Here is a 19849-nt window from a genome sequence, read left to right on the forward strand (position 1 = left end):
CTGCATAATTTTTTTCTGAGGCCATTTTCTCTATTCGGTTTGGTCTTCCTGAGTAGACCAAAGACATGTGAAACCCCTGAAACTCTCTCAAATGAGCTAATAACCAAAGGTCAACCTCTTTGTATGGTTTTTCTGCATAGATCATTCTGACTAATCAGTGTGCTTCCCAAAGTCGTAAGGAAAGGAAAGGCAGAAGGCTGAATCCTGGAGCACATCTGTGCTGGAAACCTTCCCAAACGAGAGCAAATCTTTGTGCGATTCAGCCCTGTCTGAATTAATATAGCCATGGAGTGACACGCTGACAGGGAGATATACTAGCGTGTGCAACAATCGTTCAAGGAAAGTGAAAGGAGGATAGTGTGGGACACTTAATACCAGATGGGATGCAGCTCGACAAACTCCATTATCAGTAAAACAGGCAAACAAACGACCAACCCGCTCCACGGGGTCAGCTGAACGCGTTGCCACCACTGACATTTCTTTTCAAGTTCTAACTCCTACTCCGAAGTCCAAGTCGGGGACCAAAATGAAAAAATTGTCGTTCTTTCAAGTCTTTCACTAGAGTTTATGTACTTCTGGGTTTTTGCTTGTATCTTGTTCCCTCGGAAAATCACACAGTGCGGCCTTCAGACTCGCCAGAGGGTCGTTCATGTCTATAACTAAGGTGAACCAGAAAATCCCCAGCTCACTTTTTTATGATTTTATAAAACTATGCAGAATAAGAGTCCTCAGGATCCACCTTAAGAAGCTACACTTGCCAGATACTCCTGGGCCAACAGCAAGTTACACTGACAATCAGAAGTCACACTTCTTAACGCTCTCTGACGACCTGCTCTGCCACATATAGAGCTACACCAGGCTCTGAGTGTGGGAACTGATTTTGTGCCCAGAAGGATATTTCTGAAGATCACAAAAGGTAAGAGGGTATAAGCAGAATAGTCACCTGAAATAACAGAGACTCACAGGCAGAGACCATTGCTAAGAACTCACTGATCGGAGCACAGAGAGTCTACATCTTAAGATAAATTCCTGGCTTCTATTATTTCTCATATGAATTCCATCTTTTTTTTAACATCTTTATTGGAGTATAATTGCTTTACAATGGTGTGTTAGTTTCTGCTGTATAACAAAGTGAATCAGCTATACATATACATATATCCCCATACCTCTTCCCTCTTGCGTCTCCTTCCCACCCTCCCTATCCCACCCCTCTACATCTCAGAATCAAAGTGTTCTTGGAAAAGTGGGGAATCCGGCACTTTGGATCTGGTAATGGTCTTCGCAGGAGCTAAGTGGACTTTCACTTTAACAATACTTTAAACAATTTTCTTAAGGCTTGATTTAATATTCTCAGCTACCGTGCAAAGATCTCCAATTTTACTTACGTGCTGTAATTGCCTTCTGTAAGAGCCTTCTAGAACATCATTTATTGTGCTCAGTAATGAAACATTATGACTAAGTGGTAAAGGTAGGTCTGAGCCGTTATCAGAAGGTGACCAAACGTTAGGCTGCATACACAAAGCAGCAACCAGACTGAGGACTTTCAACATGATTTTAAAGATCGAAAACAATTCTGCACTAAAGTAGTCTACAAGCTGGAGTTCGAAAACCTCAAGAACTCTTAAGGAAGAGAAGCTAACCGGATGCCTCTGAATGAACAGATTCAGAACATTGAACTCGTTCATAAAAGCAAAGAGTACTGGGAAGTGTGCGTCATTTGTATTCGATGACTGAGAAAATTGTATTTACAACTAACAGCTAGTTCTGTGGTCTCATCTCAGCCGATAACCATTACTTTGCTCGAGGTTTCCCCAAACAAGATGTATAAAGAATAGATGTTAAAGTTCATAAAATGATTGTAAGGAAAATTCAGTTTTCTATCCCCTTTGTCTGTGCCCTCTAAATATTTCTTATCTTTCCATATCAATTATAGTGTCAGAGAAATCAGACAAAGTACTTCAGTGAATGTAATATCCAAAGTGATCAGAGCTAGGAAGATACTTACTGCATGAGTAAGTTAAAATGCTGAGTCACTCTCCATATAAGGTTTGAAATGTTATGCTTCCATATTATGAGCCTAGAGTGGAATGATCTTGAATTCTCAGGCACCTAAATTCAGGATGTGGCTGAAGACTGGACCCAGAGCCAAGGGTAAAAGTCGTTAGGGTCACTTCTGTTTACGGTTCTAAAACCGCCACAATTAAGACAGCCCTGCGTTTAAATATCTGAATATAATCGTTTAAATTGCTACGGTTAACAAAGGGGCAGGAGGAGAGGTGGTCTGGAGAAATTATGAAAGTTGAGTTCTGGCATCAAAACAGGAGCTCTCGCTTTTTAAAGCACAGCCAAGCTCCTCTGAGGCCGGGTGGGTAAGAAAGAGCTCTTGATGGAGAATCTCCAGTGCAAAAGGAGGGCTGACTCGGAGGACGGCTACTCTTCCCGAGTTTGGCCTTTTCCTGGGGCTTCCCTCATCTGTACACATGTTGGCACCAAGGGCTCGCCCAGCCTCCTTCCAGGAGAAACGAGGGGGTTTGGGAGGCAAATAAACCTTGACTTGAATTCTCAGCTCCCCGTTTACTATTCTTGGGATTTCCATCACTAACCTAACTTAGGGCCTTGGTGCCCTCAGCTTTGAAACGGGTTGGTCATTAAGGCACAGGGCTAATGTGGAAGGAAGGTGCACGTGAACGCCTGTCACCAGCTCAAAGAGCACCAGTGCCCTTCCTCTACCTATGCCCTTGGGGAATCACTTAACGGCTTATTTGTAAATTCTCTTCAAATCTGATACAGCTTAGAACAGCTTTGCTCTTACATCACCTAAAACTCTCACTTCCACAGTTCCAGGTGACATATAAAGGTTTTCAACACAGATTTGAAGAACCGCAAAGACTATAATTTCCAGTGTATTTTAATATTCTAGTATATTTTAGTAATATAAACTACTGCAGCACTCTTTTACATGTATCCGAAGGAACCTGAGTATTTGCTAGAGCAGGTCTAAGGATCTGATGCAGAGCGTCACCCATTTAAATGATACATGAACAGGCACGGATTTTTAATATCAGGAAGTTTCCATCATTTCTGTTTTTCTTCCTGAACTGGTATTTCCATTCTACTCCTCCCACAGAATTTTATCTTAATTTACTATATCTAAGGATTCGAAGTATTTTATTAATCACCCTATCATAGCCTCTGAAAAAAATATGTATATCAATTAAAAATTCCCAGCAACCATATGACTCTGCGCTGGGGTTAAAAAAAAAAAACCTTCTTGGATTGAGTTATTGCTACAATTATTATTTGCAGTCTGTAAAAGATAAATACGTGTATAACAAATTTTCACGAATATTATATATAAAAGAAAAAAAATCACTGGAAATGCATCTCTCCGTGAGACGAATGCAAAGTTTACCCTAATTCTAATCCTACTTTTCTTTTTTGTAGAAATAACTGCTGGGAAATTTTGCTCATAGCAAAAAGTAGATGAGAACGAAGGGACTTTTGTTATAGAAATATCTCTTAATTGTTTAAACACCTCTGAGTATACCAAAAGTCACAGGGTAACTTATTAGTTAGGATAGACCACTTTTTGTTCCGATAACAAATAAACCCCGAAATCTCAGTGCTTAGCACACCACGTTTTATTTCCCACTTATATTGAGTCCCGTTCAGCCGGGGTGATTCTCCAGGGCTGTTCTTTCCATGCACTAATTCAGCCTCTGGGCAGCTTCTACCTGGCGGCCTACCATCTCCATGTGTGGCCCGGCCACTGTGGGCCCCAGGGGGAAGGCAGAGCATGAAGGTGACTTGCTGGCTCTTAAACACATGGCCTGGAAGTGACACACTCCCTTCTACTCCACATTCAGTGGAGTTAGTCAGTGGCTCCAAACTGCAGGTGGGCTGGAAATGTCTTCTTCTCCTAAGAGCAAGGGGACTTTCTGTCACTTAGCAATCAATCACCAGAAATTATCTGTAATAAAACGTCAGCTGACAATGCATTTGGATGTTGCCTCATTTGGTAGACAGCAGGGAATTGAAAACTCCCGATTTATAAAATGATTTATTTCCCAGTTACTAGAGCACTTCACTTTCCCAGTTCTGACACTGATATTTAGAATTATCCCTTTGGCACCTGGAAGTTTGTAGCCTCAGATAATGCCTGTACTAAAGATTCGGGATGGATGTGACATGTGCCCATAAGAGAAGAGCCCCCTGACACACAGCCATCCTCAGGATGATCTGATTTTAATTTTTTTAATTTTCTAATTTATTATTATTTTTTTTGGCCTCGCTGCAGCTTGCAGGATCTTAGTTCCCCAACCTGGGATTGAACCTGGACCTCGGCAGTGAGAGCGTCAAGTCCTAACCGCTGGATCGCCAGGGAATTCCCAGGATGATCTGATTTTAGAAAGCGTATAAGAAATCACCTGGAAACAGATGTCCTGAGAATTATACATGCCTGCTCACCCTCTTGGAGACCTGTGTGCACCCTGAGGGGTACTCATAGCCCGATCTGAAGTGTTGCTTTGGGAGAGTGAGGACGTTGGGCATCTTAAATGTGTTCAAAAGTTGAGGGCAAACCACAATTCATGGTTTAACCCGATGCCCTAAGACTTACCAAGGCTGAAATGAGGCTGAAATGCCACAGAGGGGAAAAGAAAGACAGACTGGGATGAGGAGAGACGGGAATTCCATGGAAAGAACATGAGTAGAAAACAAAAATAACCCAGTTTTGTCTTGTGGAGGTGGGAAGAGAATTAGGGCCTCATTCTTTTTTAATCACTTTGTCCTTTCTTTCTCAAGTCTGGTTGAGAATCCCCAGCTGTACTCTTCTTCTGAACCTCATTCACCACCATTTATACATACACTGGGTTCGGAAACAAACTATTAGGACTGGCATTTTCATTTCTGTCTTTGAACTGAAACCATAAGAAGAAAACAAATCCCTAATGCAGATGAGGTCTATCAGTGGGATGGCTCCGTCACATTTTGCATGCAAGCTGCCCCAAGGGACATCTAAAAATTCTCATTTTCAAGGTACATAGGATGCCTTCCTACATCTGTTTGCTTTCAGAACTTTCCAATGGGCTGTGGTTTCACTTTTGCCCGGTAGGTGGATTTACGTATTTGTGTACTTAGTTTTAACTAAACTAACTCTCACAGGGTAGATAACTGGATACAAAAGTACACCTGGGAAGAAATCACAGATGTGAGTTACTCACAGGTCTAGCACAAATGAGCGACACAGACACAAATGGCAACATTGACACCTGTGCTCTTTATCAGCCACATTCCAGGACAAACAGTCCTCTGTAATCAGATGTTGGAAGAACTTGTCCAGAGAAAAACTATCAGGAAGACCAAGTAAAGTATGGATTTTCATTCACAAACTGTATATTGTGCTGTGAGACATGAACTAAAGACAGAATGAAACTTTCATGATTAACAAGATACTGTTTATTTCACCTTTCAGTATTTCACCTTTTTGTATGATAGCTAAACACTCATACTTTATAAACAGCTCAGTACGCATATACCAGGGGTGAATGTCAAGGCCTCCTTACTGATGGTGTGCCTATAAGAAGGCTTCAGAGACCACAGCCTAGACTTAGCTCCTTCCATAAGCAGCCCCGGGAGGTCTGGGCAGAGCATGTCTTATGCTTCATTACATACCCTACTTAGCAGGTCGATACACGCTAAATGATCAAACTCATTATTCTACTGTAAAGTACACGTCCTGTTTATGTTTCTGAAAATTCTGGCAGTAAAGTACCATTTACCCTATAAAGCCATAGCTGGATCTGAAATCGGTCATTTATAATATAGACACTGCCTCAGGATTGCTCTTTAATAACATTTCAAACCGTTCCTACGGCTTTGGCCATCCAATTCATGTCAAAGAACAACTGAGAGGCTTATGCCTGGCCCTTCTCTCGCTGTAATGTTAGAAGCATGAAGAAAATAAGACAGAATTTTATCCGGGCACACAAAAGCCATGTTTTACAGGGCAGTCCTCTTGGACGACTGTTCCTAGACATTATTCTCAGGAATTCACTTTCGACTACTAACCATACATGAGGTCTGCAGTTAAATTAGAATTATAGAGGACAAAAGAATGTTAAGTGGTCGTCAGAATTGAAAGCAAAGGTTTGCCAGCCTGAAGGAGGATCAGTTGAAATGATACCCCATCTGCAAATGTTGTTTGAGGAGCAGACATTTGAGCAGTCATTTCTTTTCTAATTTAAGCTTCGTCTCCAGCAGAGAATCTCATTACGCTGGACATTCCGAAGATTGGGTCAGAGCTGATGATGTGTCTAAGGTATGTACAATGGCATTTAAACAATAATTAGTTAATCCCTGTACAGAATTCTTCTCGTCTTCAAAAGGAAACTCTCATTTACATATTAATTCAGTTCGGAAGACCTGATCCACACAAGTTAACTCAATGTAAAATCTTTAAAGTGAAAACCAAAAACAGGTTGGCAGGTGCATAAAGCTTCCCTGAGTTTGACCTCAGAATGGAAATGTGTACTCTCAGGCGAGTTCACCCCATTCTTTTTCTGGTGTGCAGCTGAGCCACGGGAGCCAGCGATGAAAAATTCATGCAGGGTTCTTCGGCAGTCCCACCTATGGCCTTAACATCTGCTGGCTTCACGTCACATTAAAACTTCAAAGTGAATCCACTCCCGCGATGGTGGCAAGCTTTCACTGGGAGCAGGAGAATGGATAGCTCAGAGAAGTCCTCTCCTTCCCAACAGGAAATACCTGTGCAGAACATGCTGTAACTTACCCTCTTAACCATATAAAAGGGCGGGGGGGAAGTTAAGGGATAGTAATGCACAAAACAGCAGGCGGTACCATGACGGGGCTGCATTTCGCTTCTAATTGTCATGCATTTAAAACATTTTATTTATTTTTATCTCAACCGTCTTTATCTTTTGCTTCCCGTAAGCGTCAAGTGCAGCCAGAATATTCAGCAACTGAAAAGGTGGTGAGGTTTTGAACTCTCAAGTACACAGGGGGTTGGGAAAATCTGTCATCTCCTCCTGTCAGCTGCGGGATAGCGCATCACGCACTTTGATGTCTCGAGGCAGGGCTGGCCCTGGGTGCTACTCCACCTGACGCTAGGCTGTCCCTGCAGGAGGAGCGGTTTACTACGACGACTGCAAACAGGAGGCGGGCCGCATAACACTTTCCACTTTGAAATTAATCACAGTGCAATCCACCAGGAGTTTAATTTCCAGTACCCTACCACCTTGATCGCATTCACTACAGAGATGTTCCCTACTTTATTCTCCTGATGCCAAGGGAAAATTTATCATCGTTAAACGATAATTGGCTATAATATCTTTAGCTTCTTCAGAATTGCTGGCTGGCAAGTTTTTAAAATTTTTCATCAATCTTGTTTGGTGTTTTTACAAAGCCTACATTAGAAAAAAAAAAAGATGTCTAAGCCTGCAGAACACACTGTATCTTACTACCTGCGTGAATAGGTCTTGAGAGTACCTAATTTCATAATAGATCTGGTGGGGCTGTGCACCCTCCGTATTTCACGGCCTCACACGGTGCTGGCAGGGAAGTCCTGAACTGCAGTTTCCCCCCTTACAGCGTTCGTTGCAGTCCAGAAAGGGGCAACTTTAAACAATTAATTCTGGGGAATTCCCTAGCAGTCCAGGGGTTAGGACTCGAGCTTCCACTACAGGGTGCAAGGGTTCAATCCCTGGTGGAGGAACTAACATCCCACAAACCGAGTAGCACGGCCAAAAAGATGAAAACATAAGTAAATAAAAATGAAAATAAATAAACAGGGACTTCCCTGGTGGCACAGTGGTTAAGAATCCGCCTGCCAGGGTTCGATCCCTGGTCCAGGAAGGTCCCACATGTCGCGGAGCACCTAAGCCCGTGCGCCACAATTACTGAGCCTGCGCCCTAGAGCCCGTGCTCCACAACAAGAGAAGCCACCGCAATGAGAAGGCCGCACACCGCAACAAAGAGCAGCCCCCGCTCGCCGCAACTAGAGAAAGCCTGCGCACAGCAACAAAGACCCAACGCTGCCAAAAATAAATAAAGTTTAAAAAAAGAGACTATTTAAAATAAATAAATAAATAAACAATCAATTCTGGGGTCTTCTGCAGATTTATCAAGATTTCTGATCTTTAGAGGTTTTCAAAATAGAATTTTAGTGAGAAGATGCATGACTGGGTGCCCTTTAAATTTTAGGTAAATCTAACACATCCACAGTGAGGTTCACCCAAGAATTAAAATAAGGCCGTTTCCTCAACCTCCTTACTTGTCACATTTTACCTGGTCCCCATAAAAAGCAGAGAACACAGACGGGGACAGAATGCAGGTTTTCTCCTAAGATTTCAAATAAGTCCGTGCATACCATCAGCTTCTTTATATCTCACCTTCTACACATTTTACCCAGCACCAATGAAAAGATAAAACTACACAAGGAAACGAAATGCAACGCAGTTAATTATAATATTTATGAGGCGCTTCCAATATGCTTCTTGCTTAGATGCTGAAATTATTTAAAAATTTACATATTCCAATTACCTAACGCATGGTATGGCGTTAGTACGGCAACTTACAAATTCACTGTATTCCTTTTATTTTCTACTGGCTTTGTAGAGTGGGCATGTAGGAAACTACTAGGTGCAGACTGTTTCCTACCTTCGTGATGTTAGCATCAAGCTAACCAGAATGTTCGTGGAATTTTCTTCCCCCTCTTCTAATAGACTAAGGTCAATTTTTGTGTTTCTGACTCAGAATTCCACCAATTTGACCTATTATTATCCTGGTATGTATATTACAACTGAGTGCTGAATCAGATTTGCTAAACAGAATAAATGGCTCTAATTATAAAAGTTGGAAGTCATTAAAATTATCACAATATATTTAATAACAAAATTTCCATCTTTTATTATTAATGCTGAAACCCCTCCATAAATCACTATGATCCTTGATTCATAGGGTCCTTTAAATAGCAGTACAACACGTACTGGACTCTGTGAGCCCTACACCTAATCAGTGGACACAACTCGCTGAAGTACCACAAAGGCCCCGCTGATGGCCAACCTGTACCGCCTGCGGTCTGGGGCTGAGGACTCAACTCCTAGAAATTAGGAGCTCGTGGCAGGGTGGTGGCCACCTAGGAGCGCTTGCCGGGCAGGTGCGGGGCATGTGGGAGCACACGCAGTTAATGCCCACCGTCTCCTGACCGTGGTGCTGTTAACCCAGTAAACTCTATTAGGCCTAAAGCAACTGTATCCCTCAAGGACCAGGAGAAGCAAACACTACGGTCTATCCCGCATATGAAACAAAACTTTTCAAACTACCCGAAGAGGAAAGCCATTCTTTCAAGGTGGTTTTTAAAAACATGACATCTACCTCTATACAGACAAATCCACTTAACTCACTCTTGTATGACATGATCATAATATTTTGAAATCTACCATGACTATTTCCCAACTGTATTTTCTCAACAGCATAATCACTGCATTTCATACCATGAAGCTTCACGCTGCAGACATTTGGTGGCATCTCTGAGACGCACCTTTTGCTCTCTTTTAGCTCCGAGTTCTTGCTTCTGGTCATTTACCCCTTCTACGGCAATCAACTCTTCCTAGTAGAATTTCTGGAGCCTTCTTTCAAAGGCCAAATATTTAAACTAAGTTGCCTAAACCAAAACATCCTTAAATCAACTGAACATTTAACTCTGATGTGTGTGTATTTTCTTCATGATCCGGGCTTTTAGTTACTCTTAAGATATACTCCTAATTTTAACACAACTTAGTATATATATTTTTTCTCAAAGATTTTTTTTTAATTAAAGTAAAAGAACATAACCTGTGGCCTAATCTAGTCTCAAGTTTCATGGATACAACTCCTTATAAGCCAGAAGATGTTTTGTTGTTGTTAAAAACCATACACGTTAACAGAGTACAAAAGCAAAAATGTTATTTTAAATTCCCCCAAACAAATAAGATCCTGTATTTAGAATTAGTGGTCAGATTCACATTTTCTGCCTATCAGTTCAAAGAAAGCAACTATAGACATTGGATCAATACTGAACCATAACCACTAACCCAGAGAGGTAAGATTTATTGCAAAATGCTCCATGAGATGGTGGTTGTTAATTAAATCCAGAATTCACTGCTTTCACAACGACCATGTGGGATTTGGGCACTCACCTGCTATGCTCAGGTGAATGAGCGGGCTGGTCTTGTTCTCCCCGTTCCTCTCGTTGACGGCCTGCACGTAGTAAGCCCCTGCGTCGCTGGCCGTCGCTGCCAGGATCACCAGCTGGTTCTCCAGCGTGATGGCTCTGCGTCAGGGAAGAAAAGAGACAGTGTCGAGGCCGGTCCATGGAGCTTCGTATTTGTAAGACAGATTAATTTACCAGGCCGACCATAAGGGAATGTCCAGAGTTGTTATTGTCGTTGCTGTTTTAAAGGTTAAAAAAAGATCTGGAAGGACAAAAACAAATCCCCAGGCCGACCTGAGGAAAGAGGTGGCGGCTGAGCCTGCTGAGGTCCAATGCTGCGCTGGCTTCTGCCAGGGGCCTGGGAGCCCCAGGCGCCATGTCCGTACTACCCTGGTTGTGCAGAAGACGGCCTTTTGGAACATACACATCCAGAGTTTGTAGCAACTCAAAGGTTCCTCTGGGAATTCGTAACAAGACAGGTTAGAAGAAACTCTGGAAGAGCTGGCCTTTTTCTTTCAGGCAGGGCTCCGTGATCACACTGGACCACCAAACCCTGGACCCAGGGCGACGAAATTTATTGTGATTTCTCCACTCCCAGGGAGCCTCATTAGAGATTTTGTACATCTATTTATAGACTAACGGGCAGAAGAAAATTTCTTAGTGGGCACAGTGCTGACCTCTTCAACTCAATTTCCCCATAATTACTAACCCCAGGGCCGCATATTCTCCACCTCTGCTATCTCTCCACGCCCTCAGGTGCTGACCAACAGTCTAGGTGATCATCCCTGAACCCTTCTCATATATTCCAATTCTACTGTGAAAAGGAACCTCTGAGACACATTTGGCCCACCCTCCTTCTCTTAAGAAATGAGAAAACAGAGGATCAGAGAGGTTAAGTTGTTTTTCCAAGGTAAAACAGCAAGGTAACAATACCAGAGGGAGGACTAGGTCTTCTCACGGGTAGACTGGTGCTCTGCCAACCATACCATACACAGACTCTCGCCCTTACTTATTTAAAAGAAGAAGAGGAAGAAGAAAAACAGCAAAGACACAAATTCCATAAATCCAAATAATCTTTCAGTAAATGGGTGCCCCAGTATCCTTTGCTCATGTTATAGTTCTATATTCTTTTTACTAGTTAAGGAGGTTGCGGGGTAGAACCTGCTAAAAATCGAAAACAAAAAAAACAAAGGTAAGTGATCTTCTCCTTGGCTGGTGAAGTGCACTTTGAGGGTCAGACACATTCTGAGCACCAAAATGTCATTTAGCCTACACTCTCATGCTCAAAACACTAGGAAACTCCTGGGACCCGGGAGTCCCACAACTGCGTCACTCTATGGATGAACAGTTTTGTTTGTTCATTTTTAATGCTAGATAGTCATAGCCCTTCTAGAGTCAGCTAAACTAAGATCTCTATTCTAGTAACATAAAAAAAACACGCAGGATGTAAAACCGGGGCCTCAGATGTAAATTCGGTGCCTCAGACGTAAAACTGGGGTCACTGATGTAAATCCGTGACCTCGGATGTGAATCCGGGACGCAGATGCCTGTCAAGCCCAGGTGGAGTCCCTGGAGTGCTGGGCGGTGCGGGCAGCACAGATGGCCCGGCTCTGACCCTGAGGACACCAGTCCACCACTCTGCCCCTCCGGCAGCTCTGGGTCCCCATTGCCACGCACCAGCCAGGTGGTTCCAGGGATCTGGATGTCCGTGTCTTTGGGGGACCATTACTTCGCCTGCCACATGCTTGTGGGATCTTGGTTCCCAGGCCAGAGGTTGGGACCGAGCTTCTGTGGTGGGAGCTCCAAGTCCAAACTGCTGGACTCACAGAGAACCTCAGACCCCAGGGAATATCAATCGGAGTGAGGCTGCCCAGAGGTCCTCCTCTCAGCACCAAGATCCAGCTCTACCCAACTGCCTGCAAACTCCACTGCTGGACGTCTCAGGCCAAACAACCAGTAAGACAGGAATATAGCACCATCCATCCAAAAAGAGAAATGTTTAGCAAGGATCTAGAAGAACAAAAGAGTAAACAAACAGTGATGAACAACACAATTACTGAAATTAAAAATACTCTAGAAGAAATCAATAACAGAATAACGGAGGCAGAAGAACGGAGAAGTGAGCTGGAAGACAAAATGGTGGAAATAACTGCCAAGGGGAAGAATAAAGAAAAAGGAATGAAAAGAACTGAGGACAGTCTCAGACCCTCTGGGACATTAAACACACCAACATTCGAATTATAGGGGTCCCAGAGGAAGAAGAGAAAAAGAAAGGGTCTGAGAAAATATTTGAAGAGATTAGAGTCGAAAACTTCCCTAACACGGGAAAGGAAACAGTCAATCAAGTCCAGGAAGCACAGAGAGTCCCATACAGGATAAACCCAAAGAGAAACATGCCAAAACACATATTAATCAAACTATCAAAAATTAACTACAAAGAAAAAATATTAAAAGCAGCAAGGGAAAAGCAACAAATAACATAAGGTTAACAGCTGATTTTTCAGCAGAAACTCTGCAAGCCAGAAGGGAGTGGCAGGACATATTTAAAGTGATGAAAGGGAAAAACCTACAACCAAGATTACTCTACCCAGCAAGGACGTCATTCACATTCGATGGAGAAATTAAAACCTTTATAGATAAGCAAAAATTAACAGAATTCAACACCACCAAACCAGCTTTACAACAAATGCTAAAGGAAGGAAACACAAGAGAAGGAAAAGACCTACAAAACAAACCCAAAACAAATAAGAAAATGGTAATAGGAACCTACATATTGATAAGTACCTTAAATGTAAATGCATTAAATACTCCAACCAAAAGACACAGACTGGCTGAATGGATACAAAAACAAGACCTGTACATATGCTGTCTACAAGAGACCCACTTCAGACCTAGGGACACATACAGACTGAAAGTGAGGGGAGGGAAAAAGATATGCAATGCAAATGGAAATCAAAAGGAAGCTGGAGAAGCAATTCTCGTATCAGGCAAAATAGACTTTAAAATAAAGACTATTACAAGAGACAAAGAAGAACACTACATAATGATCAAGGGATCGATCCAAGAAGAAGATACAACAATTGTAAATATTTATGCACCCAACATAGGAGCACCTCAGTACATAAGGCAAATGCTAACAGCCATAAAAGGGGAAATCGACAGTAACACAATAATAGTCAGGGACTTTAACAGCCCACATCCACCAATGCACAGATCATCAAAAATGAAAATAAATAAGGAAACACAAGCTTTAAATGACACATTAAACAAGATGGACTTAATTGATACTTTTAGGACATTCCACCCAAAAACAATAGAATACACTTTCTTCTCAAGTGCTCATGGAACACTGTCCAGGATAGACCATATCTTGCGTCACAAATCAAGCCTTGGTAAATTTAAGTAAACGGAAATCGTATCAAGTATCTTTTCCGACCACAATGCTACGAGACTAGGTATCAATTACAGGAAAAAAACTGTAAAAAATACAAACACATGGAGGCTAAACAATACACTACTGAATAACCAAGGTATCACTGAAGAAATCAAAGAGGAAATCAAAAACTACCTAGAAACAAATGACAATGAAAACACAAAGATCCAAAACCTATGGGATGCAGCAAAAACAGTTCTAAGAGGGAAGTTTATAGCAATACAAGCCTACCTCAAGAAACAAGAAAAATCTCAAATAACAACCTAACCTTACACCTAAAGCCATTAGAGAAAGAACAACAAAAACAAAACCCAGGGTTAGCAGAAGGAAAGAAATCATAAAGATCAGATCAGAAATAAATGAAAAAGAAATGAAGTAAATGATAGCAAAAATCAATAAACCTAAAAGCTGGTTCTTTGAGAAGATAAACAAAATTGATAAACCTTTAGCCAGACTCATCAAGAAAAAAAAGGGAGAAGACTCAAATCAACAGAATTAGAAATGAAAAAGGAGAAGTAACAACTGACACTGAAGAAATTCAAAGGAGAGAATACTACAAGCAACTCTATGCCAATAAAACGGACAACCTGGAAGAAATGGACAAATTCTTAGAAAAGCACAACCTTCTGAGACTGAACCAGGAAGAAATAGAAAATATAAGCAGACCAATCATAAGCGCTGAAATTGAAACTGTAATTAAAAATCTTCCAACAAACCAAAGCCCAGGACCAGATGGCTTCACAGGTGAATTCTACCAAACATTTAGAGAAGAGCTAACACCTATCCTTCTCAAGCTCTTCCAAAATATAGCAGAGGGAGGAACACCGCCAAACTCATTCTACGAAGCCACTGTCACCCTGATACCAAAACCAAAGATGTCATAAAAAAAGAAATTATAGGCCAATATCTCTGATGAACATAGATACAAAAATCCTCAACAAAGTACTAGCAAACAGAATCCAACAACACATTAAAAGGCTCATACACCATGATCAAGTGGGATTTATCCCAGAAATGCAAGGATTGTTCAATATACACAAATCAAGCAATGTGATACACCATATTAACAAATCGAAGGATAGAAACCATATGATCATCTCAATACATGGAGAAAAAGCTTTTGAAAAAATTCAACACCCATTTATGATAAAAACTCTCCAGAAAGTAGGCATGGAGGGAACCTACCTCAACATAATAAAGGCCATATATGACAAACCCAGAGCCAACATCATTCTCAATGGTGAAAAATTGAAACCATCTCTTCTAAGATCAGGAACAAGACAAAGTTGCCCACTCTCACCACTATTATTCAACATAGTTTTGGAAGTTTTAGCCACAGCAATCAGAGATAAAAAAGAAATAAAAGGAATCCAAATCGGAAAAGAAGAAGTAAAACTGTCACTGTTTGCAGATGACATGATACTATACACAGAGAATCCTAAAGATGCTACCAGAAAACTACTAGAGCTAATCAATGAATTTGGTAAAGTAGCAAGATACAACATTAATGCACTGAAATCTTTTGCATTCCTATACACTAATTATGAAAAATTTGAAAGAAAAATTAAGGAAACACTCCCATTTACCATTGCAACAAAAAGCATAAAATACTGAACCTACCTATGAAGGAGACAAAAGACCTGTATGCAGAAAACTATAAGACACTGCTGAAAGAAATTAAAGATGATACAGACAGATGGAGAGATATACCATGTTCTTGGATTGCAACAATCAACACTGCGAAAATGACTATGCTACCCAAAGCAATCTACAGATTCAATGCAATCCCTATCAAATTACCAATGACATTTTTCACAGAACTAGAACAAAAAAATTCACAATTTGTATGGAAACACAAAAGACCCCGAATAGCCAAAGTCATCTTGAGAACGAAAAACAGAGCTGGAGGAATCAGGCTCCCGGACTTCAGACTATACTGCAAAGCTACAGTATGGTACTGGCATAAAAACAGAAATATAGATCAATGGAACAGGATAGAAAGTCCAGAGATAAACCCATGCACATATGGTCACCTTATCTTTGATAAAGGAGGCAAGAGTATACAATGGAGAAAAGACACCCTCTTCAATAAGTGGTGTTGGGAAAACTGGACAGCTACATGTAAAAGAATGAAATTAGATCACTTCCTACCACCATACACAAAAATACACTCAAAATGGATTAAAGACCGAAATGTAAGGCCAGAGACTATAAAACTCTTAGAGGAAATCATAGGCAGAACACTCTATGACATAAATCACAGCAAGATCCTTTTGACCCACCTCCTAGAGAAATGGAAATAAAAACAAAAATAAACAAATAGGACCTAATGAAACTGAAAAGCTTTTGCACAACAAAGGAAACCATGAAAAAAGACAAAAGGACAACCCTCAGAATGGGAGAAAATGTGTGCAAACGAAGCAAGTGACAAAGGATTAACCTCCAAAATATACAAGCAGCTCATGCAGCTCAATATCAAAGAAACAGACAACCCAATCCAAAAATGGGCAGAAGACCTAAATTGACATTTCTCCAAAGAAGACATACAGATGGCCAACAAACACATGAAAAGATGCTCAATATCACTAATCATTAGAGAAATGCAAATCAAAACTACAATGAGGTATCACCACACACCAGTCAGAATGGCCATCATCAAAAAATCTACGAACAATAAATGCTGGAGAGGGTGTGGAGAAAAGGGAACCCTCTTGCACTGTTGGTGGGAATGTAAATTGATAGAGCCACTATGGAGAACAGTATGGAGGTTCCTTTAAAAACTACAAATAGAACCACCATATGACCCAGCAATCCCACTATTGGGCATATACCCTGAGAAAACCATAAGTCAAAAAGAGCCATGTACCACAATGTTCACTGCAGCACTATTTACAATAGCCAGGACATGGAAGCAACCTAAGTGTCCACAGACAGATGAATGGATAAAGAAGATGTGGCACATATATACAGTGGAATATTACTCAGCCATAAAAAGAAACTGAGTTATTTGTAGTGAGGTGGATGGACCCAGAGTCTGTCATACTGAGTGAAGTAAGTCACAAAGAGAAAAACAAATACTGTATGCTAACGCATATATATGGAATCTAAAAAAAATGGTTCGATGAACGTAAGGGCAGGACAGGAATAAAGACACAGACATGGAGAATGAACTTGAGGACATGGAGAGGGGGCAGGGTTAACTGGGTTGAAGTGAGAGAGTGTCATGGACATCTATACACTACCAGATGTAAAACAGATAGCTATTGGCAGCAGCTGCATAGCACAGGGAGATCAGCTCAGTGCTGGTGACCACCTGGAGGTGTGGGATAAGGAGGGTGGGAGGGAGACGGAAGAGGGAGGGGATATGGGGACATGTATATGCATATAGCTGATTAACTTTGTTATACAGCAGAAACTAACACAACATTGTAAAGCATTTATACTCAAATAAAGATGTTAAAAAAACATGCAAAATAAATAACTTCTCATAAGAAATTTTAGCATAATAAAACCTTTTCTTCCTGCTACCTCCTAAAACCTTTTTCAAAACCTCTTGATTTTCAGCCATTTTATAAGATTATCTTAAGAGGTTACTACTTATTCAGGGTTCCCTCAGGATATATTACATTTTGAGGTCTCTACGACTAACTTACCTCATTTCTCATTTAGGAAAATTTCCCTATTGAGAAGTTTTCAATTTTTATTCCCATAAAAATATTTCAAAAAAGCTTTACTATAATTATTTATGATTCCTTTATAGATTCCTTTATAGAACCATAGAAATTGTTCCATTTTATTTTAGTATATGTTACACTGGCACCTAAAATTAAATATGAATATTTATTACACATGAAGTTACACATTTAATAGTACAATTTAAAAACTGAATATATCATAACTTTTTTCTTTAACATCTGATTTTTGCCATACTAATTTCAAATATGCCTATTATTCCTCAGAATTATTCTCCAAAAAGTCCATTAATTCTCTGTATTATTTATGACGTTGTTTCAAGGGTATTGAAAATTAAAAAGTACATAAAGAATAGAAATATTAAAGTTTACATCTGTTATAATTTATAGATTTAAGCTCATTTTTTCTTTTAAATTTCAGTAGTAAAGTCAAAAGTCATGAAGAAAAACCTATCTATTGCCAAAAAGAACACCACAAAAATGCCCAAACTTTAGAGAACATTAGATTGATGAGGATCAATTCCCCAGAAGACTTTATTCTTTTTTCCTATCCATCTCTTTCTGAACAGGGCATTTCTACAAAAGAAACAGATTTTCTTAAAGAAAACTCAAATATCTAAAAACATTCATCAAATTCAAAATTCTGGTGATTGTTGTAATGCTTAAGAAGAAGAACAAGTGTTAAAGATAATGAAGTAGGTACCAAGCAGTGTGTAAACACAAGGAGGAGGAAGGACAGAATTTTGAGAATCGGAACAAATTAGACCACAGCCTGAATGTAATGATGAGAAGTAAGCTAAGAGATCCTTTAAGACGACCCTTATATTTGTTCATAAAATATTCAGTGATAACTTTAGGTTACTACGTTGGGGCTGACTTCCAACGTCAACTCCACATTCCACCCTCTGACAGCAGCACTGTGGTGTGAGAACTGACCCCACGTGGGGGTCAAGGTTATCCAATCCCTCCTGCTAGTGACTAACAGAGGAAACAAGGCTTAAGCCAGTCAGCCTACAGCATATACCTGGGGACTGTCATTGGTCTGGGGTGGCCACACCTAAGTTAGTTCATCAGATCAATGGGCAGGATCTCCATCCCACGGCTGGGGCTCAGGCTTTTTCTCCCTCCACTAGATGTGAACAAGGAAGCATGCTATCCCAGATGTTCAAGGTGACAATTTTATGGCTGTGAGGGGAACAGCCTTAATATGAAGCTGACAATGTTAGTGGCAGGACAAAGAGAATGGAAAGCACCCAGGTCCTTGACCTTGAGAACCTGGTGGGATCAGTAAACTGTCCTGCAGGCCTTCTTGTCTCTGGACTTCTCATTTCATGAGGTAATGTACGTTACTAGCGCTTAAACGTGTTAAGTTAGGGCTTCTGTTACTAGAAGTGAAATACATCCTGATACAGATTCAAAACAGCATACACAATAGCATCAATTTAGGGTTAAAAAAAAAACCCAAAGAACCTAAAACGTGTATACTCTAGAGTGCATAGAAAAATAATCCCATATATCAGTCTATCTATATGTGTACATGAAATGTTAACAGTGGCCAGCTCTAAGTAGAAAGATTCCAAGTTATTTTCTTTCAATTTGTTTTTTAAAATATTTTTCCAATTTTTCCATAAGAAATATCACTTTAGTTATCCAACGAAAAGTTTTCAAATTGAATGCAAGGGTATGCTAAGTAATTATGGTAGCAAAGTTTAATAATTTGTCCGTATTGATGAACTACATGTCTTTTACTATAATGTAATTCCAAAGTACTAATTTAAAACTTACACTGATTTTATAGGAAAATTACAGTATTAAGCCAGAGATTTTCTTTTAACTTTATTAAAATAACTATGTATGGTTTTATGCAAAATTATTTCCTTAGTATTTCCCATCTTAATTCTACATTTCAAAATGAAATCTTATAATTCTAACTTCTAATTCCATGGAATAATAATAAAGAAAATAAGAAAAAAAAATGAAAGCACTTAGTCCAGTATGGGTGAAATGTGCTGCAGCTCCGGAAACCAGAGTGCTGGATCCATAAAGAGGAAGTTAGAGGGTTACCAGCTATGGACTGTGAGCGCGGTTCATGTGGCCAGTTGCCCTTAATAGTGGGGATTCCTGACCAAGGAAACACTGCAGTTCCACAGAAGAAGACTCGTTCGAATGGACATTCTCTAAGTGCTTTGGGTTAACACTTGATTCTCGCAGCACTTTCTTGAGGCAGTGGGCTAAATAAGAACTCTCCGTTTCAGAAAAGATGAAACCTCCTAGGAGCTACTGGGGGTCTTGGACCATCAGCATTGATCAAAAACACCTGTGGGGGAAAAGACCCTTGGGAGCTGGGCTCCTACCCCCAAAGCTTATGCATTTCGTGTACGGGGCTGCGGGGAGGGGAGTGGGCACCCAGCTGGGATATGGTCAAGCGTGCTTCCCCCAACAATAGCCAACACTGAGGAGACGAGGCATTCCCCATGCCATACAGAGCATCTACTTTCAGAGCTGTGACACTGA

At 40.6% G+C, this 19849-nt stretch overlaps 1 protein-coding gene across 1 annotated transcript in view; it reads right to left on the reverse strand.

Annotated features, from left to right (window-relative positions):
- Positions 1–19849, reverse strand: part of SDK1 (sidekick cell adhesion molecule 1) — a 536415-nt gene that overhangs the window by 345879 nt on the left and 170687 nt on the right. The window contains exon 5 of the mRNA XM_024763505.1: positions 10197–10330. Within this exon, the coding sequence (XP_024619273.1) occupies positions 10197–10330 (134 nt within the window). The remainder of the gene's footprint in view (positions 1–10196; positions 10331–19849) is intronic.

Source organism: Neophocaena asiaeorientalis, unplaced genomic scaffold (assembly GCF_003031525.2).
Source record: "Neophocaena asiaeorientalis asiaeorientalis breed wild unplaced genomic scaffold, Neophocaena_asiaeorientalis_V1.1 scaffold223, whole genome shotgun sequence".
Taxonomy (NCBI): domain Eukaryota; kingdom Metazoa; phylum Chordata; class Mammalia; order Artiodactyla; family Phocoenidae; genus Neophocaena; species Neophocaena asiaeorientalis.